The sequence below is a fragment of the Eleutherodactylus coqui genome, chromosome 6 (assembly GCF_035609145.1).
Source record: "Eleutherodactylus coqui strain aEleCoq1 chromosome 6, aEleCoq1.hap1, whole genome shotgun sequence".
NCBI classification, from domain to species: Eukaryota; Metazoa; Chordata; class Amphibia; order Anura; family Eleutherodactylidae; genus Eleutherodactylus; species Eleutherodactylus coqui.
Genome location: NC_089842.1, coordinates 108,179,862 through 108,207,573, shown reverse-complemented (window position 1 = coordinate 108,207,573; position 27,712 = coordinate 108,179,862). Strand labels below are relative to the sequence as shown.

Sequence of the window (27,712 nt, the reverse complement as noted above, 5' to 3'; positions counted from 1 at the left end):
CATGAACAAGGAATTTAGAATTTGCAGTACTATAGCAATCCTCCACGTAGAAGAGTGGTTGAAACTGCGCTGCGGGTCATAGAATAGTAAGAAAACAAAGTAAACACTATTCCAAAAATAGTAGAAAAATGGCTGACAAATGCCCCTTGACACAATATAAAGTAGATTTCTGTTCTTGCTAATACGGGTCACAGATTGATGACTTGCCGAGTGATCCTGCGCTACAAATCCAGCAATTATCCTATTTCCTGGTAGCAGATTTTTTGCTGTGCCAAGAGGGCGAACATTTAATGTGACAACAGTCGGCAATCAGCAGTTCTCTCCTCTTATTCATACGTCCAAGCCTTATAAATGAAAATAGAAAGGAGTATAAATAGAAAAATACATTTAAATTGTAAATAAACCACAATGAATAAGGTCTGGCCAAGCTCATTACTAGTAATCAGGCCGCATTGTCAGCTTAGCAGAGCTGAACAAGCACTCGTGAGATCCGTAACACAGACTATTTAAATATCAATAGATGTCATTAACATGAGAGGCGATCTGCGCATTTCATGATTGCACAGAACGCTCTTAATCACAGTTTCTTAAGTTTTCCCAACTTTTGGTTTGAAAATATTTTAAACACTTCCTAAATACTAACATATAAAGCAAGTCATGCTGCAAGTTTGCAGCTCCTGGTGGCCTAGTGGTTGAAGCTGAATGTTTAGTTGCACAATGGTGTAGTTGGCCTAGTTACATCCAGCCCACAGTTGCCTATTCTTTTTTGGCCCCGCTGCTAGTACTTAGTGATTTAGAATCCTGGTGGCCTAGTGTTTTTTTTTTCTCCACCAGTAATGGTTTAGTTATTCTGCATCCTATCGTTAGGCTAAGTGTTCAGGTGGTCTAGTGCTTTATAATCCAGCCCTATTGACCTTGCAGTTAAGAGTGCGGTTCCTGCTGGCCCCATAAATTTTCTACATATTCCATGTAATCTGTTTGCTTATTGTGCAATTAATCATAGCTTAATGATTTAGTATCTACTCCCTTGTGTTCCTGAGGATAGTTGTCCAGCTCCAAGTGGCTACTAAAACTCAGGCTAATAAGGAAGATGGAACAATACCTCTGCAACGCCACCTATTGGATGGCAGCATTCCTTCAAATCAATGTACGACTCTTTAAACAAGTCTTTAAAAACAGTGACTGGGAACAGGAAACCAAGCCAGAAACCATGGTATTGTTCCATCTTCCTTATTTGTATATACCATATTACCCAGGGGAGCATGCATGGCCTTATAAGTCTCCTCACCCCTTCTGGGTGCTCTCCTTAAGGAGAGATGGCACTCCTTCAGACCTAAAACTCAGGCGGTTACTGACTTCCAAAATTTATATTTCACTGGGTCATGGGCTTTGTTTAGATGCAATGATCCTTATGATCTGTAAAAGCTTATTTAGACGGGACGAATATGCCCGACACTCGTCCCCGCACATACTAGCTCTTGTGCTGCTGCACGGGAGCTAGTATCACTGGCTTACAGCGGGGCGGCTGGAAGAGATTTCTCTCCTTGCACTTCCCCGCTCCTCTCATTGACTTAACATAGCGGCTGTTATTTAAACTGAGCGATCAGTGATCAGCTCATCGTCCATCGTTTATGTTGCATAAATCTCCTGCAGCCTCCCCGCCCCCCTGCTGGCCGCTCTGTGAGTGAGGCAGCACTACTAGCTCTTGTGCAACAGCATGGGAGCGAGGACACACAGGGACGTGTGTTGGGCATCATTTGCCCGACATTCGTCCCATCTAAATGGACCCTTAGTGTAGTTGCTGTGAATCGATGTTGCCAAACACTATATACATGTACAGATATGTGGAGCCGACTCTGCAATGTGCCCTTCTGAATATGTTCACTGTGTTTAATAATATATATATTACACGCACACTCACACACCATAATCATTAGTCTCTCCAATTGAAAATAAAGGATTTATTGATAGGTATAAATTACATCTCTACATGTATATACAATAAATTAACATAAGCTGCTGGGCTCCAGGATAAAATGTACCGCCAGATATAGAGTTTGTCGGTCCCCATTTATGGACTGCTTTACTGGCAGCTACAAGTCGATATTACCTATTAGTACATAACAGAAGAACATAGAAGAACCAGCTGACGTAAGAGCGGTTGTCCAGTGTCCAGCAGTGAGCTTATTTACAAACACCTCGCCCCTGTCTGTATCACCACATCTTGGTGGGATAGTACGCCCCCTATATAAACAGGTTTTCCTAGAATAGCTTCCAGCTGAGGTCAGTGATCCTCCACCGTCTCCAAGTAACAGATACAGAGATGATCCTTACTCATGAGTAGCAAAGAGTCTTCTCCCAGTGGGTGCCAGGTCAGTGACAGTACATTAAACGTACCTGGAGAAAGGGACACAAGCACCAAAATAGTCAGCTTCTGAAAGTGAAGTTCAGTGACATGTATGTAGCGAAGTGTGAAGAGGCTGCAGTGCTTGCAGGAGAGCCGCAAACCCTTTCAATCAGCTGATCGCCATGGGCCCTGAGCGGTGGACCCGCATTGGTCAGGCACAGATGGCCAATCCTGAGGGTAGGCCATTAAATTTTTTAAAGGTTAGATAACCCCTTTAAATATGCATGTATAATGCCATAGGGGAATGGGTAAGCGGCTGCTAGAAATTTCTGAAGGCGCTTAGTCCCTGCAGAGGCAAAAAAAATTAAAAAGTGTGATAAAATGCAATATGCTGAAGTGTTTAAACCTCATTTCCCAGATGTAATGTAATGTTTATGACTCACTTTACTGTCAGTATGAAAAAACAGGCAGCATCTTCCAGACTACAGTGGCTGCTATCAGAGGAGAATAGATTGCAACAGAAAAAGGATTTTAGTTCTCACCAGTAATGGGGTTACCATTTGAAAGCACAGCCCCCTACCTTGGGCTATCCTATAGATCACCGTGCTGCTGTGTTTATCTTCTGCATGGCATCCTCGTTCCTGTGACAACCTCTACCTCCTCACATTGATTGGGCGATGATAGATAGGGTTAAATGACAGGTGGTGTCCCGATTGGAAGCCAGGGCCTCTCCTACTAGGTTGGGGGGGGGGGGGAATAATTAAGGCTTAATGAACCACCAGGTCAGTCATTAGCTCTAAGTCCACCATCAGGGCTGACGGTTCTGCTGCCCTTTAATTTATTATTTACTTTTGTGGCTTGGGGGATTCTACTCTGGGCTACTATGAACATACCCTTAGAGAATCTATCTACCTAGGGAGTGTTACCTTTAGGTTATACAGAATATTACATCTTATGTCAGCGTGTTCAGAACATACTATAGGTGTCTTTGTATTAGTTATGGAGGCCGTGATTAGCCAGTATTCTAGGATTAATTATTGCACCTAGGGTATTTATTATAGGAATATAGTGATTGATACAGTTCCTGATGAATTAAAATGTCCAAAGAAACATGTTGAACCTTGAACCAAAATCTATCATAAATAATATGTACTTCTAATTGAAACTAGGCATAAATCATTATCTGAATCGTTAATGCAAACCATAAACATGATCAATATCTAGACAAGAGCAGGAAAAGTTATATGTATCTTATTAAGCACTCAAACAGGCCGAATACATGCAGGACAAATGAGTGGACTCTTCATTTGAAGGTTCGAATTAAAAACGGAATTCTCAAACTGATTGGAGGCTTGCCCTTACATGTTGGTGAAGCAGTAAGTTAACTTGAATTCCGTGCTACTATACCCGATTCACAATTATGCACATAGAGAGAAACTGCAATTAGTGCCTTTTCCAAACAGGACCTGGTAAATTGCGCACTGATCAGCGCGGAATTTGCAATTTGTTATCACAAGTTCCATTTTTCTGCAATGTCCTCTATGTACTGCGCATATTTATGCGCGGAAAGGTGATGAGTGCCTGGAGTAGGCCTGCCACAGTTTGTTGTCCACTGTGGCTCGCCACCTCTTACCGACCATCCCATAGCCATTAATCCAGTGATCACGTGTGTACAGCACTCGTTTACAGCCCAGAATTTGACTTTGAATACTCTGCCTGTTGCTGTAGAGATGTCCCCGAAGGGGATTGTGATTCCACTATAGTGGTCCATTATCGGGAATACAGAATAGAGGTTTGTTAGTCTTTAACCCTGAGTTTTTAATTGAAACTTAATAAAGGTTATATTTTAGGGATCTACTCTGTGAAAATATACTAGACCCCCCTCTGCCTCACTGAATCTTCCCACCAATAACATTAAAAGCATATCCATTTGATTGGTCAGTGTTTCTCAACTCCAGTCCTCATGGAGCCCCAACAGGTCATGTTTTTAGGATATTCTATAGTAAGAACACCCGTGGCAATGTCTGACGATAATTACATCACTTGTGCAATACTGAGGAAATCCCAAAAACATGACCTGTTGGGGGTCCCCGACGACAGGAGAAACACTGGGATAGGTCATGAAGGTCTGAGTACTGGGGCCCCACTAGTATTCACCATACAGCATCTGGTTGGGAGCGGTGGTGTAATGGGATGTATGAAACTTAAAAGGCTGCTGCTCTCTACCAAACAACGCGGCACCTTCATTATCAGTATGAATGAGGGTCCAACTGTTGTGCCCTCAGACATTGGCTTAAGCATTTTATTGTTACTGGTGGGAAATCCACGGAATGTTGGATAATAATCAATATGGTTGCAATAACAGGTTGCGCTAGATTTGCCACCCAATTATACCAAACTGATGGTGATCCGTTTAGTTGTATCCAATCTTCGGTCACTTTATGGAACGATGTTCTCCACGCATTTGTGTCTTTTACAGCTTCTCTCAGTTCCGCGATTGACATGTTTGTGGTGGCCTTGATTGTATCTAGCCATCTTGCTCTTTGTCATCCTGATCTTCTCTTTCCACTGACTACCAAATATTACCAAAATACCAAACTAGTAACTTTCAAACCTGCCTATTTAGGAAGGGATATATTCTTTGCATAGTCTGGAAAACTCAGCAAAGTAATAGCAGCTATATTGGTTGGTGCCCAGCTTTCCCATAATAGACAGCTTGATGGGACGCCCTAACAAATTTGTAAACTAATATTTCCTTGTTTCTAAGCAGGATGTTCTGGCTCTATTGTATTGGCCTCGCTACGGTCAGCTGGCTACAAGATCTGGGTGAAGCTGGTCTGGGTGGTAGGTTTTGGCTTGTGGGCAGAGAGATCTGGGGGCTCGTTGCTGAAATGGACAGCGCCAATTGTGAGAGTCATCTATGTTTACACGAAGGGATCACTCACCTTCCACAGGGACTTGGACTGAAACGCAGCTGGTCGGAGACCACAGATACACTTTGCTATTTCCAGTGCATATGGCAAGCCGTGGTTGGACTGGGTCCCAATGAAAAGTGCGGACAGGCGATGTCTGCTCCAGCACCACTGATAACCTCATCTTCTGAATGTCCCATATCCACACACAGCACGGCATGTTATCTACGGGACATCAGTCAACACAAAAAAGTGTTTAATTAGAACCCTTCAGATAGTCTCAGGTACAGCCAGCGCCTCATTATAACACTGTAGCCCAATGCCTCCATCACACAGAAGCACCCTCTCAAAATGTAGGGGAGCTCTTACCTGTCCAGTCTATCGGGTTTCTAACACAGGAGATGTGGTGTGGCCCATCAGAAGACTGGAGCTAAGGCCTAGATTCATCTTGCATCCTTGGCAAGCTAACAGCTGAGCTATAACACGTCCCATGGCACAAGAGGGATCCATGTGCCCAATGACTGAATGCACTGCGTCAGCAGGAGCGGCTGCAGATGGGAGTTCTACAGCAATAACTGCACAGCAATTTTACTCGTTAGTTTCCATATTCATCAGTTTTATCTAACTGAAACTAATGAGTAAAAACACTTTGGAGCTGCTGTTGCTGTAAACTTCCATTTGCATACAGTGATGCCCGCCACTCAGTTGCTTACCTCCATGCACATACGCTACACTCCCCGAAATATGAAAAATTATTTTTTGGAATATATTTCCCCTCTCCGCAACAGGATGCTGGACGTAATCTACAGTCGCTTTTGTGTTCTATCCCTCCGTTTTGTGACCTGTGCTGAGTTAATGACATATACCTCTACACATATGAAATTTGTGTCCCATTTTCCATTGTCTATGTAGAGTAATTTTTCATGATTCTATAATATTTGTGCATAGTTTTGTTTTAATCTTGTAACGTTACATTTTTTGCTTACAATCCCATCAGGGGACTTAAAAAAAAAAAAAAGTCAACATAACATACTTCGTATATAAATGTTAAAGTGTTGTAACAGCAGCACCACATAAAATAACTCCACTATACTTAAGGAGTACTCGCCGTGCGCGCCCACATACTGTCATAGGTCTATATGACTGTTCATGTAAAATACACAAGCATCTGCTAGGGCATACCAAGGTAGGTACTACTGTCAGACAGAGCTAGGCTAAGTTGCGTTGTTGGGGCTGACAGGAATAAGACCATAGGAGCGTCAGGTGCAGAACAGCCAGGAACGGACTTTTCTTTCTGCCACACTCATTCTCCTGACCACGTTGGCACTGCTGTGGGGTTTGCATAATCAGGAATGACCATCATACACAGAACCCTGAAGAAAGGGGTTAATGCTGCACAATACGGTTACAGATTTCACCACTGCTACTCTTTTCAGATTTGGCAACAGAAATACTTTTAAGTTTTGAAAACTGTCAATAAACAAAAATATTTTGTACCATTTTTGGTGGCCAAGTATCGATTGTCAGGACTGAAGGCCAGCATCCCGATCCCAAGTTCTGGATTTGCACGGTCAGTGTCTGGTTTAATGGTGCGTAATGTCACTGGCCCCTCTACAAGCTCATCTGTGGAGAGAGTCAACCGCATTAGTGATATTACGCAGTGAGAAACATTCCAGACCAGCGGTATTCCAAGTTTGAAATACGAATAGTCTGGAAATATATCAATTACAATCATGCAGGAACCCAATATTCTCCATCATACAACTGATGGAACAGCTTGCAGTAATAAGTCACACGGGATGATTGATTATTGCCAGGCTTCTTTATGTCTTTTCAGCTGTAATAGCCTTAGGGATAGGTTTACACAGAGCAGAAATGCTGCACAGTGTCCACATCAAATTCCACAGCGGTGCGGATTTTGACTCAAAACCAGCTGCATTGCTGCGGTTAATTTCAGAAGATACAAGCACTCACCTCTGAAGTCTTCAGAGGCTGCGCTTCCTTCACCTGTCTGCCCAAACAAGGCGCAGCGCCGATGGTCAGGTGATGCAGAAGTGACAAGCAGTGTTGCACTCACTACAGGCCGCCAGGTGAAGGAAGCGCTGACAGACGAAGACTTTGGAAGGGAGTGCTGTATCTTCTGAAAGCTGCAGGTACAGATTCTGATACGGTTTTGGATGCGGTAATGCTGCGGAATTTCCGCTGTGCGACATCTAAACATAACCTTAAGAGAGGTTTTCAGAGCAAATACTTTTGATAACCTATCCTCAGGATAGGCCATCAGCAGTTGATTAGCTGGAATCCGGCACACGGGACCTTGACCAATCAGCTGTTCAGGTGCCCGCTGGGAACTGCAAAAACATACAGTAACATGCTGTAGGTTCTTAATAACCGCTGCACATTATCCTATAAGTGACAGAACGCTGAAATTAGCATATCCATCACTACTTTATGCTGCCCTAAGTGAGGACAGCACAAAGTACAGGACTGACTCCATTTAACGGTGTATGTATCTGTACCCGTTAACAATGGCAGGAGAGCTGGCAAAAAAAGATATTCCCAAATGAAAGAGCAATAATGGTAGAATTCACCTCCTAGGAGTTACTGTATAATCTGCTCACCACTTACATTTACTGTGGACAGTAAACAAACTACTGGGGGTCCCTCGTGGAGGAGGAAAGGTGAGCTGGCTAGGCTCAACACTTTGGCATTTATCCACTTCTCGGTAAACCATCTAGAAGGAAAACAAAAATGCAAAGGTAAGTTAAAAAAAAGTGTAAAGTAAAGAAAAACTTTATATGAATTTTAAATATTACATGCTAAAGTGTTCAGCAACTTCTAATGATTTGCAGTTCTAGAAACACTCCAGGTTGTTCATCAAAGTATCACAGACCTCTGCTGTGAAGAATCCAGTTCTATCCAGGCAGTGTATTCTGCACTTTTCTTTCAGCCTCAAGGTCACATGACCAGCACTCTGACAACACTCTGTGTCCTGCAGTTAATGTGGCAGATTTATAACAACTGTCTAAAAAACAAAACTGCCTTGCTCACAGCAGCTAATCACATCATAGTTCTCATATTATATTATGCTTCTGAAATTGAAAGCTGTACTGGGATTAGTTGCTGTGAGCAAGGCAATTTTTATTTATTTTTTTTAGACAGTTGTTATAAATCGGCCCCATTAACTGCAGGACAGAGAATGTTGTCAGAGTGCTGGTCATGTGACCTGAAGGTCAGAAGAAGAGTGCAGAATACCCAGCCCGGAGAGGACAGACTGGATTCTTCACAGCATAAGTCACTGATACTGTGATGGATAAACTGGACTGCTGCTTTGAGAATTTTCAATTCATGCATATAAGGAACATTTAAAAATCTTGCTGCCTTTGAGCTATCATATTGTAGTATACACTGGAAGCAATTATACATACAATAATTAGATGCTATCACTGACAGATGGGAGGAGCTAAACTGTTGTACGTTTCCAGTACAATTTACTTTCTCTTTTTTGCCAGTAGAAGAGCAAGTTTGGATGTGATTGGAGAAAACCTGTAATAACTCGAAATCTGTTTAAACATAGCAACCTTTTAACCTTATTTAAAATTAAATTCTAAAATAGTGCTGAAAGGGAAAAAATACATTTAACTCTCTACCAGGTTTCTTAAATATTCTGCAATGCCTACCCACAAAACTGACACGGAAGAAAGTTCTGTGCGTCTATTACAGTACAATGTGATTGTTCTCAGTAAGAGAAACCAAGTTATCCTGTAGGTATGATACCCTTTAATGATCAACAAAAACACATGATGTTATAGCGAGCTCTTAGATCTCTCAGGATTAGAGATGAGCGAGCACGCTCGGATAAAGCAGTTACTAGAGCGAGCATCGCTCTTCTCGAGTAACTGCTTACTGGTCCGAGCGTGCTCGGGGGGTGGCGGGGGTGAGCGGTGGGCGACGAGGGGTAGCGAGAGAGAGAAAGATCTCTGTCTCCCCCGCGCTACCCGACGCTCACCCCGCCCCCCCAAGCACGCTCAGACCAGAAAGCAGCTACTCGAGAAGAGCGGTGCTCGCTCGAGTAACTGCTTTATCCGAGCGTGCTCACTCATCTCTACTGATGACCTATCTTCAGGCATTGTGAAATAAATCTGGATGGGACATGTGTGTATGTGTATATATTATACATACATACACACACAAAAAGGCACAGATATAGCAAGACTGATTTGCACTTAAAAAAAAAATACCAGACAAGTAAATACTTTACCCCTTAGTGACCACACTTTTTTGCTTCTTCCCCCCCCCCCCCCCCCATTTTCGTTTATTTCCTCGCTCCCGTTTAAAAAGTAGTAACTCCTTTATTTATCCATCGACGTCGCTGTTTGAGGGCTTGTTTTTTATGGGACGAGTTGTATTTTTTAATGGTACTATTTAATGTACCATATAATGTACTGAAAACTTTTTAAAAATTCTAAGTGGAGAGAAATGGAAAAAAAATATGACATTCCACCATCTTTTAGTGCGTCTTGTTTCTACGGCGCACAAACTGCAACAAAAATGACATGATAACTTTATTCTATGGGTCAGTACGATTACTACGATACCAAATGTGTAGGTTTTTTTTTTTAGCCGTACTACTTGTATATTTTTTTAAAGATATTTAATTTTTTGAAATTATTTTCGGTCTCCAACTTCTGCGCACAATAACTTTTTTATTTTTCTGTTTATATAGTTGTGTGAGGGCTCATTTTGTGAGGTACGTCCTGCAGTTTCCGTTGGTACCATTTTGGAATACATAGGACTTTTTGATCGCTTTTTCTTAGATTTTTCTTGGCAACAGCGCATTTCTGGCGGGTTTTTTTCCAGACGACGTTCACCGTGCGCGGTAAATAATGCATTACTTTGTTAGATCGGACTTTTACAAATGCAGCGATACCAAATATGTATTTCTGTTTTATTATTTAGATTTTTTTTATAGTAAATATAGCAAAAGGGTTTTTTCTTTGCACTTTTATTACTTTAAAAAAAAGAAAAATAAATAAATAGTTAATAAAACTTTATTGTTCTTATTTTAACTTTTTTTTTCAGTCCTCCTGGGGGACCACGACTAGTGATGCTTAGATCGTTGATGCAGTATGATTTATTGTCATAGCATTACATCATACTGCATTCTGACAGGCAGCATATCAAGCCACCCCACGGGGATGGCTCGATAGGCATTCTGCCATGACAGCCCTGGGGTCTTTCAGAAGTACCCCGGCTGCCATGACACCCACACGGCTCTCCCAATCTCACCACAGGGGGGCCATACGGGACCCCCAAACACTGTTTGGGGGATTTAAATGCCGCTGTCAGATTTGACAGCATCATTTAAAGGGTTAATAGTCCCGGATCGGCCGTGCGGCCAAACAGGGCTGTTGCCCACATGTGTCAGCTGTAATAAATAACGTCATCTCCCTCCATACACGTCCTGCAACGGGGAGGACGTAAAAAGACTATAGCATGGTCACTAAGGGGTTAATTAGTCCCCTGGTAAGAAACGTGGCAGTTTTATGATTTCTACATTGGTGTTGGGGGGAGGGGAGTCACAGGCCTGTGTCACATCTCACCTTCAGACCGGCAAATGAGGAAGATGAAACAATACCTCTGCAGTGCCACCTGTTAGATGGCAGCATTCCTTCAAATCAATATAGGACTGTTTACCAAGTCTTTAAAACAATGATTGGGAATAGCACCCCTTCTGGGTGCTCTCCTTGGCGAGAGATAATGCCATTCCCCCAGGTGTCTCCACACACCTTTCATATTCTCCACTGATGCAAGAACTACGCTCCGAAGTTCATTCCATTATTGAGGGTATTAAAAATGGCCATAAATTTATACTCCCAAATTTTTCTGTGACGCTGTGACTTGAAGTTGCCCTTCAGTATGATAACTCTCATACGTTCCATGTTGTGTCTGTGACTAGAAAGATGTTGTGCCACAGGTAATTCAGCCTTTTCCTCTCTAATTGTGTGGCAATAAGATCTCATCCTGGCTGTCAGTTTTTAGCCCCCCAACAGGACATTCACTGGACAGGATCAGGTACACAACATTGGGCATGGAACATGTGAATGTCCCTGGGATCTTATAGTCCTGCTGTGTGTTGGGGATCCGTATCCTGTCCGCAGTCAGTATATGTGAGCAGGTCTTACAGCTCCTTACATTACAGGGATACATTCCTTGTGTCATAGGGCAATGCACTCCTGATTATAAAGTTCCTCAAGTTTGGACGTTGCCTGTAACACAAAAAGGGAGGGTCTGGGAATATGGTTTTCAGATGGTCATCCTTGTGTAGGGTATGATGGATTTCTTTGCAGTTTTCCTCAGTACTTCTAGCTGTAAATTTATAGTTCATTACTAGATGCACATGTTTGTTTTTTTTCCCTCCGTGTAGTGAAGTAGTTGATTCCTGGGTATCCTGGTGGCTCTGGTGAATTGGTCATCAATTGAGGTGGGACGGTAGCCGTGATTTAAAAATGTCTTTTTGAGATTGTGTAAATGTTCATCCCTGTCTGTTGGGTTGGAGCAGATCCAGTTGTATCTGTTGGCCTGGCTGTAGACTATGGACTTTTTAAATGTGCTTAGGATGAGAACTAAAGTATGTGGGCCGATGAATTGGTTTTCGGTATAGGGATGTCTGTATGGAGTTGTTAGAATTTTTTATGGTGGTGTCCAAAGAGTTGTTTTCGGTATACGAGTAGCTTAAGGTCACTTTTATGGTGGGGTGGAATGCATTGAATCTCTCATGGGATTTTATAAGTTCTTGTTCAGTGTTGGTCCAGATGATTATGATGTCATCAATGTAGCGGAAGTAGGCCAGTGGATTGCTGGAGCAGGAGGCCAGAAAGTCACTCTCCAGTTTTGCCATGGAAAGGTTGGCATATTGCGGTGCCATTTTACTGCCCATGGCAGTTCTGGTGAGTTGCAGGAATATCTCTTTGCCAAAGGAGAAATAATTATGTGTGAGGTTGAATCTTGTGTGAGTTGTAACACGGATTCAGAGGCGACCCCATTGGCCTCAAGGTGTGCCTGCCAGGCAGTCAGTCCATCTTTGTGTGGGATGTTAGAATATAAGGATTTCACATGCATTGTGGCTAGGATGGCATCATCAGGGAGGGGACCTCTGCTTGATAGTTTGTTCAGTAGGTCCATGGTGTCCTGCAAGTAGCTGGTTGTATTCCTCACCAGTGGTTTGAGGACACCTTCTACCCGGAAATTCCTTCAGTGAGGGTTCCCACACCTGAGATAATTGGCCTCCCTGGGTTGCCAGCTTTGTGTAGTTTGGTAAGCATATAGAATACTTTAACCCAAGAGTTCTCCAGTATCAAGTCCAAAGGTTTTGTGGAGCCCACAAACAGGTTTCTGATGACCCTTCTCAATTCCCCCACAAATTTTTGAGTCAGGTCTTGATCTGAGTACAATAATTTCCAAGCTGTGAATCTCCAGCTGTTATGAAACTACAACTGCCGGTATGCACTGCACTTGCCAGCAGGAGTAGTTTCTCACCTGATATAGAGCCATAGGTTGGAGATGACTGTTCTAGTAAAAGATGTTCCTATCCCAACATAGGTCACTAGTCATTCATCCCTTGCGTCCCAAAGGCTTAAAGGGGTTGTCCCGCGCCGAAACAGGTTTTTTTTTTTTTCAATAGCCCCCCCGTTTGGCGCGAGACAACCCCAATGCAGGGATAAAAAAAAAAAAAAAAGACCAGATAGTACTTACCCGAATTCCCGCGGTCCGGCGTCTTCATACTTACCTTGTGAAGATGGCCGCCGGGATCTTCACCCTTGGTGGACCGCAGGGCTTCTGTGCGGTCCATTGCCGATTCCAGCCTCCTGATTGGCTGGAATCGGCACACGTGACGGGGTGGAGCTACGAGGAGCCGCTCTCCGGCACGAGCGGCCCCATTCAGCAAAGGAGAAGACCGGACTGCGCAAGCGCGTCTAATCGGGCGATTAGACGCTGAATATTAGACGGCACCATGGAGACGGGGACGCCAGCAACGGAACAGGTAAGTGAATAACTTCTGTATGGCTCATAATTAATGCACGATGTATATTACAAAGTGCATTAATATGGCCATACAGAAGTGCTTACCCCCACTTTGTTTCGCGGGACAACCCCTTTAATGAGCCAGCATAATAGAAGTGTTCCCATGATACTTACAGTCTTTGTGTTGGAGATTGTAGCTGCATGCACCAGTTCTTTGATTGGTTTCCATGTCACATGGTTGAGGATTCGAACCTAATAAAGAAAAGCAAATTGATAAAGCATATACAACGGTAAACTAAAGGACTGTAAAGTTCACTTACATACCTTCTCATCATAGCTGCCAATGGTCAGAAACTGACTGCTGGGACTCCACGCGACTGATTTAATGCCCAATGACCACTCATAGGCAGAGTAACTGGACAGCAAGCGTCCATCTAGCGAGTATAGCAATACCTTGTACTAACAGAGAAGTGCAGGGTCATTATTAGATGGCACATGCTTATATTCTCCACATCAGAGGACTGGACAGTCACTCAGTATAAGAAAGGTCACCATACCTCTAGGCAAGTGTCCCATACAGCCAGCACACAGCCATTTGGAGCCCAGTCTATACCAGTCAAGTCCTGAGTATCAGTCTCAAAATGCTGCAATGAAACCAAGAAAGAGTTAAAACCCATAACCATATAGCTCAGCTGTATCTCCTAATCACGATCCCTAAAATACTTCCCCCCTATGTACAAGAATGTAACTACTATAATACTGCCACCTATCCCATGAACAGGTGCTATAATACTGCCCTCTTTAATTCTATACTACCATGTTTCCCCCGATTAGCCCTCCCCAAAAAATAAGCCCCATCTACACTACATGAAAGGAAAAAAAAATTACCCCTCAGGCGGTGTCCTGGTCCCTCACGCTGTGTTGCGCCACTCCTCGGCGCTGAGAAAGCAATCTCTTCCTGGTAACATGGGTTGAATACCCCGCCTCCAGCAAGAGATTGCTGTCATTGGCTCAGGACTGTGGTGTCAGCCAATCACAGCCATTCAACCCAGCGTGAGGGAGCAGGACGCCGCCTGTGAGCCAAGTATTAAGACACCCCCCCCCCCAAAAAAAAGACACTGTGCCTCTTTTGGGGCAAAAATAAATATAAGACAGTATAAGTATAAGTGACTACCGTAGTAATACTATTAAAATTTACAAGTCAAATAGAAGCTGTCACCACGAAACAGTACTATAAACTAAGCTAGGTGCCATTTGGTTAGGTTTTTTTTTTTTTAATAGTCACCAGCGGAGACAGAAGGAATGGGAGTAAATGGCTGTTAAAAAAAGAAAGATATACCCCCAGGCTCCCAGGCTCCCCGTCACCCCGCTGACCAGTGCTGTAACTTAGTTTATGATGTCGTTGGGTGGTGACCGGTTGTGTAAGTAGTTGTAGAGTACATTATTGTTTTCCTACAGGGCAAGAACAAGTATAGCATATATACAGTAGTGTGTAATAAAACCGTGCTACGGTTGTCAGCCTTTATTTTATGGTCCTGTTTGTGTGTCATGGCAGAACATCGCTCACTTGTGTGTGAAACTGAACCCTGAAGTTGACCGTGTCTGAAGAGCAATCCCATCCTTCTAAATACATGTTGTGACAGCTGGGAGAGAGATGTGTTCGCTGTCCTCAGCAGTCCCCGCCACCAATACGGGAATGTGGAGCTCCCAGCAGATAGTTAATGTAGACCTCATAGAGGCCATCCGCCGCTTCTATGGAGCACAACATATATGACCATTATCGACAAATAGCATGTCGCCTGATAATTGGCCAGTGTGAATATGTTGGCGAACAACAAATGGATGAGCGTGTGTTTGTTTGTCAGAGGATTGGATCTGTCATGTGGTCGGCAGCACATCTTCTCATGTAAACAGGGAGGTGTGCTGCCAAGTCTGGGAACGAGAGTTTCTCCCAATGCCAGTGTTCCTCTGTCAGTAGTAACAACAGTAATGAGCTCTGATCAACATTCGATTTGTTGATCGGCGCTTGCTATAACAGGCAAATTCTTGACTTGCGTAAAAGACCCCTTGCTTACTGGCATTCACTCCAGCAGAGGATCGCTACTATGAGAGTGAGGCCTCTTTCACACGGGCGACAGTGATATCGCTGTGTTTTCCCACGGCAATATCACGATTTGGTGGGCTTAGAAAGTCGTGCAACTTTTTGGCGCTCTTTTGTTGGGATTTTCTGGGAGGATGGGGGCTTGAAATATAAGCCCTACCTCAAAAATAAGCTCTAGCTGCATCAAAAAAAACCAAAAACAATACATCACCTAACAGGCGGTCTCCGCTCCGCTGCACTTCTGCTACGGCAGTTCCGAGGCACTTGTTTTTAGTCTTCAGCCAGCGCTTCCTGGTCGGAGGGGGGTGGGCAAAAATCTAACCTCCAGGAAGCGCTGGCTCTGATTTGTTCTCAAGCGCTGCGGCTCAGGCAATCACTGTAGCGCCCAATGAACCAATCACAGCCATTCAATGTGATCGCTGTGATTGGTGGATCGAGCGTTGTATTGATTGGTTCAGCCTATCAGAGCCAGCACACTGAAGGCGGGACTTTGAACCCTGACCAGAGAAAAGCTGTCTGAAGGCTACAAACAAGTGCCGCAGAATTGCCGGAGGAGAAGTGCGGTGGAGTGGACAGTGGCCGTTAGGTGATGTATGGTTTGTTTTTACTGCAGATAGGGTTTATTTTAGGGACAAACAGTAGGACTTCCTACAGTAAAAATTGCATCGCACCCCATGAAAAACGCAATTTTAGGCGATGCAACACAAAGGAAGGGTCTATAGGGAAACATGGTCTACAAAACATTGCAAATCATGGCGGTATAGAGCATGACATGATTTTTTATTCTCACAATGTAGCGGCCTACAAATCATCACTAATGTGAAGGAACCCATTGGAAAGCACGGGCTTCACATACATGCGACTTTTAGCGCTGTCACATCATGAGAAAAATCACGCAATTTTGTTGTCTGTGTGAAAGCGTCCTGAACAATTGTTAGTCCTTTGCAGCACATCTCTAGGTTTACATGGGAAGATGTGCTAACGAGGTACAGTCATTTTTATCCCGGCACGAAAGAGCCAATCAGTCGATGAACGTGGATTTGTTTGTTCATCAGCTGATCAAAGGCATATTGGCAAACAAAAGTTAGGGCAAACGTTCGTGCCATGCAAAAAGGGCCTTAAGGTTGGGTGCCATGCCAGTATATCAGGGTCTGAGTGCCATAAAAGTTCAGTGTTGTTGTATTATGATCCCAACCCCTATAAATGCTCCGAAGGTGCAAGAAACACCTACAAGTTTCAGTGCAACTCCGCCTCCAGCTGACCTGGTTGCTAAATCTACCAGTGGGAGTGGCTAGGAAAAAGAACTTTACGTATATTTATTTTTACGTTTTGAGCATGCTCAGTGCAGACCACATGCTCCGGCTCTTCATCAATGAAGGAGCATTTCTTGAGCACGTTTTCTAGTTGTTCATGGTTAATGGAGCACACCCCACAGAGCATACTTGGATTGTGCAGGCTATGCTCCATCCAAAAGCAGGGTTCAAAGAGGAGCATGAAGATGGCGCCGCCAAGTGCAAAAATGCTTCAGCAGTTTATCCCCGACAGACAGTCGTGCAGCATGGAAACGGATGCAAAAGCCACAAGGGCGTACCTGACAAGTATAAAGCTAGTTCAAAGACCAGTGTCACGCCGGTGTCAGTTCATTTATGCACACCTTTGCGTAATTGGCGCTGCGTATTTGGGCACTCATATGTTTCACTGTACTGTTTGTGCACGCAAATTGTGTGCAAAAAAAAATTATATATGAGAGGCGGAGCTAATTCCCAGAACTTTAGCCCCACCCCTGTCGCGCCTCCTCTCATTGCAAAAAGTGCAGAGGGGTGGAGAGGAGGCAGCCTCCTCCCCCTGCAGAGAGACACGCCGTATATCCGCTGGGCGTGAAAACCAGACCGATATATGGTCGTCTGAATGCACCCCAAGTGTGAGGATTATAATTTATGGTGAGATCTGGTGGTCTAGAATGGAGGGGAATGAAGGAGATCCTCCCTCTACAAGGTGTTCATGATTGCATCAGCTGGAGCATGAGCGCTCTGCACTCCAGCAGGTCACATGACTCACTAAGATATCACAGATCACTCTGGGAGTAATCCAACAATACTGAAATCAATACGACTTTTCTTTGCTGCCCATAGCAACGGATCAGCTTTCATTTCTTATTCTGCTCTTTAAAAAAAAAAAGGAAAGAAAGCTGCAATGTGATTGGTTGCTATGGACAAAGTTTTTCTTTTGACAGTTGCAAAAAAAACTCTATCCTAATAACGGGTGTTAGGGCCCTTTAACACAGGACAATTATAGTTCAGATTTGCGCTGGATCGTGAGAATCTAAATAGTAAACTGCCAGCGACTGAACAATAATAATTTGTTCGCTTTTTTACTTATTCGGTTTCTGGAAGCATAAAAATCAAATCGACAATCGACCTATTTACTGTGAATGTCGTCAGGTGGCGAAAGTGATCTTTGGCGTACTCCGCCTCCATTCACTCAGCAATCATCAATCCTGTGTGAAAGCGCAGGAGTGATAATCATCCTGTTTAAAAGGAACTAAAACAAATGGGCTAGAAATCCCCTTTTATATTATAAAGCTGAATATCAGCGTGGTAATAACGTGTCTGATAACTCATCTCCAATACAGACCCGGAGGAAGCCCTGGCAGATACAAGAACATAAGTCCAAGCAGATACCACTGTCACGTCAGGTCAGGTTCAAATAAATTAAGCAATAATTTTAGTAAATAAGGAAATATTACTGGCTATACACTGAATGGCCTGCAGGTGTCGCTGAGGTCAGTGAGTAAAATAGACACCATCATAAGGGTGCCTTAAAACTGGCGATGAATTCGCACGATTTCCCAGCGCTGCGATAAACTGCAAAATTATGAAGCTAATGGCTTCCAATGGCTCACTTCACATGTGAGATCTTTTAACACTTGCCATGCATGAAAACAAAATTGCCTTCATTGGGGCCGTGGCAGCAGCGCCGATCCCATTGAAAGCAATGGGAGCTGATCACAATCCTCTGTCGCTGTTGTCACAGCAGTGGCAGGGGATTCCTTCAGCCCCACGGGGAGTCCCATCATCACTGAACACTGTGACAGCAGCAGCAGGGTGTTCAGTGATGAGGGGACTCCCCAGCGATACGCGATCCTCCGCCACTGCTGTGACAACAGTGGCAGGGGATTCCTTCATTCCTGCGGGGAGTCCCCTCATCACTGAACATCCTGCTGCTGCTGTCACAGTGTTCAGTGATGAGGGAATTCCCCGCGGGGATGAGGAAATCCCCTGCCGCTGCTGTAACAGCAGTGGCAGAGGATTGCGATCTTCTCCCATTGGTTTCAATGGGGCCGGAGCCGCTGCCGGCTGGGGTTGGCCCCATTGGGGCCAATCAGAGGAGGTCGCTATCTTCTGCCACGGCTGTGACAGCCATGGTACGAGATTCCTTCAGCCCTGGTGGGATGGGAGGCTGTTTCCCTGCGAAAACGCCTCGCATCCAGGGCTTTTCAGAAGGATTGCGAGAGCGATATCAGGCCGCGAATCACAGCCAGATATCGCCCTCGCCAGTGTACAGAAGGCCTTAAACAGATGCATGTATGATAAAGCCTAGACTAATAACTGTTAAGTTGCGCGATTTTGTTGCGTTGCTACAAATCGCATGTATGTGAAGCCCATGCTTTCCTATGGGTTACTTCACACCTGCGATGTTCTGTAGCATGCAACATCCAGACACAAAAACCTTGCGGGTCCCCCTATATGCGCGCAACTCATGAGGTTTTCTAGCCCATGTTTCCCTATGGAGCCTTCCTCTCTGTTGCATCGCATCACATGAAAATGCGATTTTTATGCAGCGCGATGCAACTTTGACAATAGGAAATCCTAATGTCAAAGCCGTAACCCAAGCCCTAGCTGCAGGAACAAAAAAAAAAAAAAAAGTATACATTACCTTAAAAGCGCTGTCATCTCTGGCGCATCTTCTCCCCGGCACTATTCGCCTTCATCTTTTCTGGCCAGGGATTGAAAAATCGCCACCTTCTGGAAGCGCTGCCTCTGATTGGCTGACGCTTAGCCAAATCACAGCAGGCGCTCAATGAACTAATCACAACTACTCATCAAGTGTTGGCTCTGATTAGCCCTAAAAATCCTCGCATGTGGTGCTACAAAGTGATGCGACTTTGTAGTGCTACTAAATCACTGTATCACCGCAAGAAACCGCACCGACGCGATTTTGCTGCGATTTTCTTGCAGCAATGCCGTGTCGCCCGTGTGAACAAGGCCTAACTAGTGCCCCACTACATCCACTGAATACCCCCCAGTGCACAAGTTCCCAAATCTTCGGGTGAGCGGGCTCCAACAAATACACTAACAGTAAACTAGTGTATATGATTTAAAAAAAAAAAAAAACAACCTTATTAGAGATGAGCGAGCACCAAAATGCTCGAGTGCTTGTTACTCGAGTCGAACTTTCAGTGACAAGAGTAAGACACCACCCCATCCCCCCCCCCCCCCCCCCCCCGCACTGTCAGCATAACGATCGTTCTCCTCTGCCACAGCTGATTGGCTCAGCTCAGCTGTCATTCAGCTGAGAGCTGCGCTGAGCCAATCAGAGGCAGCTCATTCAGCAGGCGGGGATTTTAAATCCCCAGCTGCTGAATACTACAGAGAGCAGTTCATGAGAGCTGCCAGTTGGCCGTGGCTGAACTCCGTCTGCCGGGACCAGGTGAGTATGTATGTATGTATGTATGTATATATATTATTTTTTTTTCACACATTTCTGGATGAATTGCAGGGAAGGGCTTATATTTTTAAACCCTTCCCGAAAATTCATCCCACGCTCGCCGGAAGCCCATTGCTTTCAATGGAGCCGGCTGTATTGCCGGCCCCATTGAATTCAATGGTCAGTGCTCGTCTCGAGTACCCTAATACTCGAACGAGCATCAAGCTCGGACGAGTATGCTCGCTCATCTCTAAACCTTATATGAATCCTTAACGCCCCCCCTTAAGGACATGGCCTATTTTGGCGTCAAAGACGCAACGATTTTTGCGTGATTTTCAAAAGCCATAACATTTTTATTATTCTGTCGACATGGCTTTATGAGGGCTTGTTCTTTATGTGGCGAACTGTAGTTTTTATTGGGCCATTTTTGGGTGCATATAATGTATTGTAAAAGGGAGAGAAAACAGATCAATTCTGCCATTGTTTTTTGTGGGGTTTTTTACAGCGTTAATCATGCAGCATAAATGACGGAATAAAAATTTATTTTAGGTTTTTCCATTTTTCCGCAATAAAAACCTTTTTTTTTTAATTACTTCTGTCCTGCAATTCCTTATCGCTTGTTATAGCGATCCTAGGCACTGGCGATGCAGGATGCCTGTAGCTGGCGTCCTGTTGTTGTAACACGACAGCCCTCCACGATTACATGCGCGGTTCCTCTGTGAATCCTTTATATGCTGCGATCTACATAGATCGCGCAGGGAAGGAGTTAACAGCAGGGGTCGCATGCACCCCCGCTGTTGCAGCGGGAGGCCGGCTATTGGTGACAGCCGGCTCCCGCTTCTGGATAACGCAGGATCTCTTCTGATCTCCCACTATCCTCAGGGCGTAACTGTATCCTGTTGCGTTAAGTACCACTCTGCCAGGACGTACAGTTACGTTCTGTGGTGTTAAGGGGTTGCCCACTTACCAGACCACATCCATTCAATGGCACTTACTGTAGTAAAATAAACTGATCAGTACTTACCGCTACTTCCCCGCCAGGATCCGGCGCCGCAGACCTACCATGATCCTGTTGTCTGTTGAGATCACCAGAAGTCAGGTGACCACTGCAGGCAATTCGATGCTGCGGAGTCACCGTTTCTTTTTCCTGGCATTGGCACAGACATCTTGGGTGCCATGATGCCAGGAGAGCTGGACAGCGACATCAGCTGTCACAACAGACATTGGGACTTCAGCGCTGGATGCCGGCGGTGGTCGAGGGGCAAGTATTACACTCTCTTATTTTCTTACAGTGAGTGCTATTCAAGGGATGTTGTCTTCTAACCAGACTACCCATTTAATGTCTCCTCTTCTACCAAGTTGCAAATTTTATTTCAGCCATTTCTGGGAAAGTTGAGTGATGTCCAATATGACAATATAGTCTAAACAGGCAGTTCACCATTCAGGAGTCTGGGAAAGCTGAGGGACATCAACTGTGAAAGCTGCACTGGATGTCACCCGGCTTTCCCAGATGCAGAACAGCAGCAGCGAGGAGATGAACAAGTGTAGTGAATGAACCACTGTCTCTGAGCTGTGTAATTGGCTGAGGCTGGTAACTTACGGACACATATTACATAGCAGCAGTGACAAGTCATACGGCCAGAGCCGCTTCACCCCAATTAATGTAATTGGCCTTCCATAATGGCCCTCTATGATGAATGTGCGCGGGTGGATGGAAAGGATGCTGCTATGTTTAGACACCTTGCTGACTGCCAGGGAAGAATCCAGGAAAGTCCCCTGAAAGCAGCGTAGTAAATTCTACAAACTAAGTACTCAACATACGTAGGTATTAAATGAACAGACGGGCACACAGCATGTGGACGCAGGCATTTCTCACCCTTAGAAGGCGCCAGTCATTGCACACAAATATGCTAATGTAATCTTTGCAGTCCCGTCTCTCTGCCAGAGCCATGTGCTGCCCATTGCTGGTGAAGGCCATGCCTGCAAAAACAGACTGTGGTTAGCACCGGCCGCTTATGTTCACATCGACATCGAGTAATAAAGTTGGAACCATACAAAACAAGCTGTCCGTAAAAGTGAAGCAATATACATCAGGGCCATGTAATTGTTGATAGATTTAACCCTGGAAGCCAATGCAGTTCTCTCAGGACGGTGATTTATTCACTTGCTTATCAAAAAAAAAAAATTATTATTTGTATAACGCCAACTTATTCCACAGCGCTTTCAGGCAAGAGTCTGGAAAAGGCAAAAAAAAACAGTTTTTAAAAAGTTTTTTTTTCTCCTTAACCCTTTCCAATCCACTGTCTGACGTCTGAAGACATTCTGATTGAAGGCTGTACAGCTACGATGTCGGAAGACGACCTGCAGGGTATTCTTACTGTATATTACTGGCCGCTTTGTTATCAGGGACCTCTCCAGCATGTCCCATACCCTGCAGTACTGCCTCTAGCCAGCAGTCGACACCATAGTATAATGACAGACAGAGAAAGCCACCTAGGAAACCCTGAATCCAAAATTGGATTGCAAAGGGTTAATAAAGTGATGGCATATCACTAGGACACTGCCATCATTCTACAATTGGTGGGGGTCTGCCCAATCCTAAAAAGGATGAGGGCACATCACAGTGCAGCTCCAATAGAAACATACGGGAATGCAACACTACATGCTTTAACAGCCCACCATCAGAATAGGCCACTAGAGTCGGGATGTTCACATGCATATTCCCATTCACTGACCGCAGCTGTTGACCTTTCAAATGCAGCTCACAGTTCTGCCAGCGGCATTTAAATGCCCGATCAGCAGTCATAGCCCCCAAGTGGCGACCTTGTGACGATAGTGTGAGGTGTCATTCCATTGTCATGGCAGCCCAAAGCCTTCTGAAGAACCCCAGGGTTGCCATGAATGACTGCCCATCAAGACGTGCCTGTGGCATGTCTTCACAGACTGCCTGTCAGAATACAGTAGAATGCAATACTATGGTACTGCATTATACTATATGAAAAAAAAAAAATCACATGATTGCAAGTTCAAGTCCCATTAGGGGACTTATTAAAAAGAAAAAAAAGTAAAAGCACAAGTTAAAAAAATACATATACATTACGGCAAAAAATAAAGAGGATTAAAAAAAGTAGAAAAAAAAAAAACATTTCCCATCATTAAAGAAGAAAAAAAGTGTGGTATTGCCGCATCCATAAAAATCCATTCTATCGAAATACTGCAGGGGTGAAAGTGGATACAGTAAATCAGAGCACTAGATGGGCTGACTTACCCTTCTGACACGCTTTTGGATACTTGATGTATGACACAGACTTTGCACTAAGTGACCACAATGTTATTCTGAGCTGTGAAATAAAACATACAAGTGTTAAATCAGATCTGCACCAGCGGGGCGCACATGCAAGAATTACCAAAACCGACGCACTGTAGCTCTAGCCAAGGATGCTGGACTAATATTTGGAAAGCTTATGTGTTGATGAAGGATAGTCAACCACCAGAAAGCTCCATCTTCCACAAATGCCTATTGTTCTAACACATCCAAAATAAAAAAAATGTGTGTTTACAGCTCCTATGCAGACCTATATGTCGCCATAGCAACAGACCACAAATAAACCCTGTACAGTCTCATCCTGCAGTCACATTGTCATAATCTGTCACCTAATACTGGTTAACTTGCTGAATGTCTGTTAGTAAGAAGTAGGGGACAGAAAAAGGGAGTATCACTGCAGGATCAGACTACACTCTTGTAGTCCCGGTCAAGACACTGCTGGCATATCAGTCACCCGGACATGCCACCAATCTCTGACCAATGGGGCTACGATGAAGTAATCTGCATTGATTTCAATGGGAGCCATGCCTGCAGTTACAAGCGCTGGCCACTGTGTATTTGCGGCGCTGACAGCATGCGCCCGCTCAGCTAAATGGTCAGGGTCCCAAGCAAGAGCCCAGCTGATTAACTATTGATGACCTATCCTGAGGATAGGTCATCAGTAGTATTTTCCATAGAAAACTTCCGGACTTCAATCTGTCAATCGGAATAATCCCTGGATTACCGATCCGTAATCAGGGACTATAACAAGTAATACTGTTTAACTTAAGAAAGGCATCCAGACCCCTTTTAAACTCTTAATGAATTTGCCATCACAACGTCCTCCCTCAGAGAGTTCCATAGTCTCACTGCTCTTACAGTAAAGAACCCCTTTCTATGTCGGTATAGAAACCTTTTTTCCTCTAGACGCAGAGGGCGCCCCCTTATTACAGTCACAGTCCTGGGTATAAATAGATGATGGGAGAGATCTCTGTATTGACCTTTGATAAACACCCAGTTTTCAATTTAGTCATACATTTCCAGGAGGAATAACAGAGGAACAAAACAATGCACAGTTCTAAGAAAAGATGCCCTAGAGTTGATATATTATGGAGAATAAAAAGATTGACTGAAATGGACATGGCAGGAGAATGGACAGGTCCTCTTTACTGATGCAGGAGTATATAATATATATCTCTTGGGTGGATTGTTATGGGTTGGAAGTAAATAAAATAAATTACAGAATTGACAAGGAAGTTTGAGTTTCCATGTATGAAGGTTATGTAGAATGACTGCACATTCGGGAATGTACTGAGGGAACTATTCTCAGCTCTTTGGGGAGCTCATGTAAGCGCCCACACTCTGCGCCCACTCCATGTGACCTCAGCAGCTGCATTGCTAGGATGCCGAGATTTAGGACAGACATATTAGCCATCATTTCCTGCCCATAAGGGAGCGCCATGGAAAGTGAAAATGGGTCCAAGACTGTGGGAACCCTTAAAAGGTCCCCCTTCCTTGAAAAAAAAGATAGGCAATTTTTTTTTTTTTCCTTTTAACATGGGCAGCTTATGTTCACCCAACCCAGGTTCTCAGAGCTCCAGATCAACTGCTGAGGTCTGTGATTGGCGGGGTGAATAGGATGAGAGCGTATTGGCCACTTCATGTTTTTGGGTTTTTTGCTTAACATGGGTGGCTTAAGAAAAGAAAAAAATTAAAATTCTTGGAAAACTCCTTTAAAGAGATTTCAAGCATTGCTTTAAAAGACAGACGAGAACAAAATCAGAAGAGGATTGTGGATTTTCTCCCATTGTTTTCTATGAGGAAACCTCATATGGAGTGCACCTAGCAAGTGCAATGTGATGACATGCCTAAAGATAAGGCTGCGAAAGTGCGTCGAAAAAAGAAAAATCGCTCATGTGTATGATCCGATTCAAAAGAACTGGGTTCATATTCGTGCGAGATTTGTGCATCTTGCAGTCTTGTCCACAGGTCTGGCATTACATTTCACCAATATTCAGCAAATAAATAGATAATCTATGTCATGGTCAAGTGTGGCACGGACCCTATTCTCTGCACCTGCACGACCCCTATAAGATTTCTTTATTGCAACTGAACCAAAAGTAGTAAACTGAAAAAAATAAATGGCATCTGTTCAGAAAACCAAAAAACAAGTCCCCAAAACATCTTATCTCCCCCCTTCAAGTCAATGGTTAGCGGTCTGAAAATAAATGTTACAATATGTACACATCTTGTCATTTTGTGCATTATCCAATAAAGAAAACATAGATTTTTATATTCAAAATACTTTTACAAAAATAAATAAAATTTTAAAAAAGTTAAAAAAAATATACAAAATCTGTTGAAAAAAAAATCATTAAAACATAAGAGGGAAAATTTACCCAGAATCAAAAAGGATATTGAAGAGCTGAAAATTCCACCCAGCCCCATGAAATTCCAGGTACGGCGATATAATAACCATTGTCTCCTAAGGAGACTTCCAGCTGCTGTTTTAGAGGGAAAAAAAGCTGTAAAAGAAAGCCAATGAGCGTCTAAAATAAGAATGTCAAACAGCTGAGAAATATAAAAGTATTGAGACGGTAATGTGATGAACAGCCCCTGCCATTGATACAACACCACCGCGTCGACGCGCCTTTGACAGTCGGCGGCAGGTGTAAGTGCCGGGTGATTTTCACCGTACAAGAATCACTTCTCCAGAACCCGTCTTCTCAAGTGACTGTCAGATTGTGTCCCAGACTTGACTGGGTCACAGGGGCCCTTTACATAGCTGCGTCTGTCAGCACGGGATTTCAGTGGATTAGATCCCTGCACATTCCTCGACACAAAGCATCTCAGTCAATGCAAGCCCTTGGCAATTACAATGGCTTCTTATTCTTCGCCTCCTACACGTGGGGTACCAGTGATGTTTTGCACAGCAGGTTAATTACCGGCTTCTATGAGGGATGGAGAACGTCCAACTTCATTTCACGCTTAAATCGGTGGCTGTCACTAATACATTAACAGTAAGCGGGGTCTGCAGCGGGCATCGCATTGCCAACATCTGCTCCGTTATCTGGGGCAATTGCTCAATTTGCTGCATGACATACGGGCGCTTTAGCTTGTTAAATCATCAGATAGGAGGTGGTGGAAGAGTACACTAAAGAATATGCTCTCTTCACAAAGTACCCCTTTACCTGGGAAGGCTGGGTGATGCTAGGCACTAGGGAAAGGGTACAAGATAGAAGCCTTCGACACAACAAGAAACATGTAGACCCCCTCCCTTGATACAACTTTGAGGAGAGGTCATGCAAAAACTATTCCTATCCATTTGTAGAAGTAAAAAGGTCACTGAAACACCTTTTGGCGCCAGCCTAACCCCTCTTCTGGCACAAGGCACCCTAACCACTCAAGGGATGAGATTTGGAATGATTTTTTCCACCCTTGTATATGTACTTTGCCACCTGAATATACATAAACTGATTAAGTTGAGTTTATTCACATCTGTGTATTTTTAACACGATTTTCAGGCGTGTGAAAAGATATGCAGCACGTTCTATTTGGTGCGTATCATCCCCCCCCCCCCCCACCCAAAAAAAAAAAAAAATACACCATAGAAGTGAATGGGCTAGTGCAACTACTCAGTGAATAAGAAGAACCTGAGTATTAACTGCGTATTTGTGCATCACAACAATAGACCCTTCTGATTTTGTTATTGCACGATTAAAGACGCTGGGCATTTCAGTGCGCAAAAACACAGCAGAAGGTCCAAGATACGCAGGGAATAGGAGTCCGTGAATACACTGCGTATTCTGGGATCGAAAACTGTGTATGCTCGTGTGAATGAGCCCTAACATAGCAGCCAGTCAAATGAATGGAAAACTGTAATAAAAGTGAATACGCGTTACTCCAGAGCATTAGACACACTTCTAAGATGTTTATATCCTGCAATGAAACACAGGGACCATGGCTATGCTCATTCCTCATGGTACAACCTGACATGCCAACAGAGAGCCATGTTTATGCTGAGATTGGTGGGTCTTTGGCTACATTGACAGAACTCTCCCTATTTGTGTAGAGCCAATCTACCAATGCTGTGTGTGAAGAAGCAAGCAGAGAGCCAAATCCAAAACTTCTCCCTGTTCCCGACTCCCAAGTTTTTTAGGACTCCAATATTGATTACCTATTTAGGATAGGTCACCAAAACCAGATCAGTGGGAGTCCGCCACTTGGGACCCAGCCAATCAGCTCCTTGAAGAAGCCGGTGGCAACATGTTGATTAGTCATGTTGCCCGAGAGTACCACAGTACCATTAACCCTTT

General features: G+C 44.0%; 1 protein-coding gene across 2 annotated transcripts in view; it reads right to left on the bottom strand.

Moving 5' to 3' along the window:
* Positions 1 to 1,946: 1,946 nt before the first annotated feature.
* The window catches only part of WRAP73 (WD repeat containing, antisense to TP73), a 50,238-nt gene continuing 24,472 nt past the window's right edge, over positions 1,947 to 27,712 (bottom strand). The window contains exons 4-12 of one of the 2 annotated variants that reach the window (XM_066607373.1): positions 23,361 to 23,433; positions 21,969 to 22,072; positions 13,842 to 13,928; positions 13,609 to 13,743; positions 13,459 to 13,536; positions 7,888 to 7,993; positions 6,757 to 6,882; positions 5,293 to 5,484; positions 1,947 to 2,397 (exon numbers count right to left, since the gene is read on the bottom strand). In XM_066607373.1, the coding sequence (XP_066463470.1) occupies positions 2,285 to 2,397; positions 5,293 to 5,484; positions 6,757 to 6,882; positions 7,888 to 7,993; positions 13,459 to 13,536; positions 13,609 to 13,743; positions 13,842 to 13,928; positions 21,969 to 22,072; positions 23,361 to 23,433 (1,014 nt within the window). In that variant the 3' untranslated portion in view covers positions 1,947 to 2,284. The remainder of the gene's footprint in view (positions 2,398 to 5,292; positions 5,485 to 6,756; positions 6,883 to 7,887; positions 7,994 to 13,458; positions 13,537 to 13,608; positions 13,744 to 13,841; positions 13,929 to 21,968; positions 22,073 to 23,360; positions 23,434 to 27,712) is intronic. The other variant, XM_066607374.1, reaches the window with a different exon arrangement.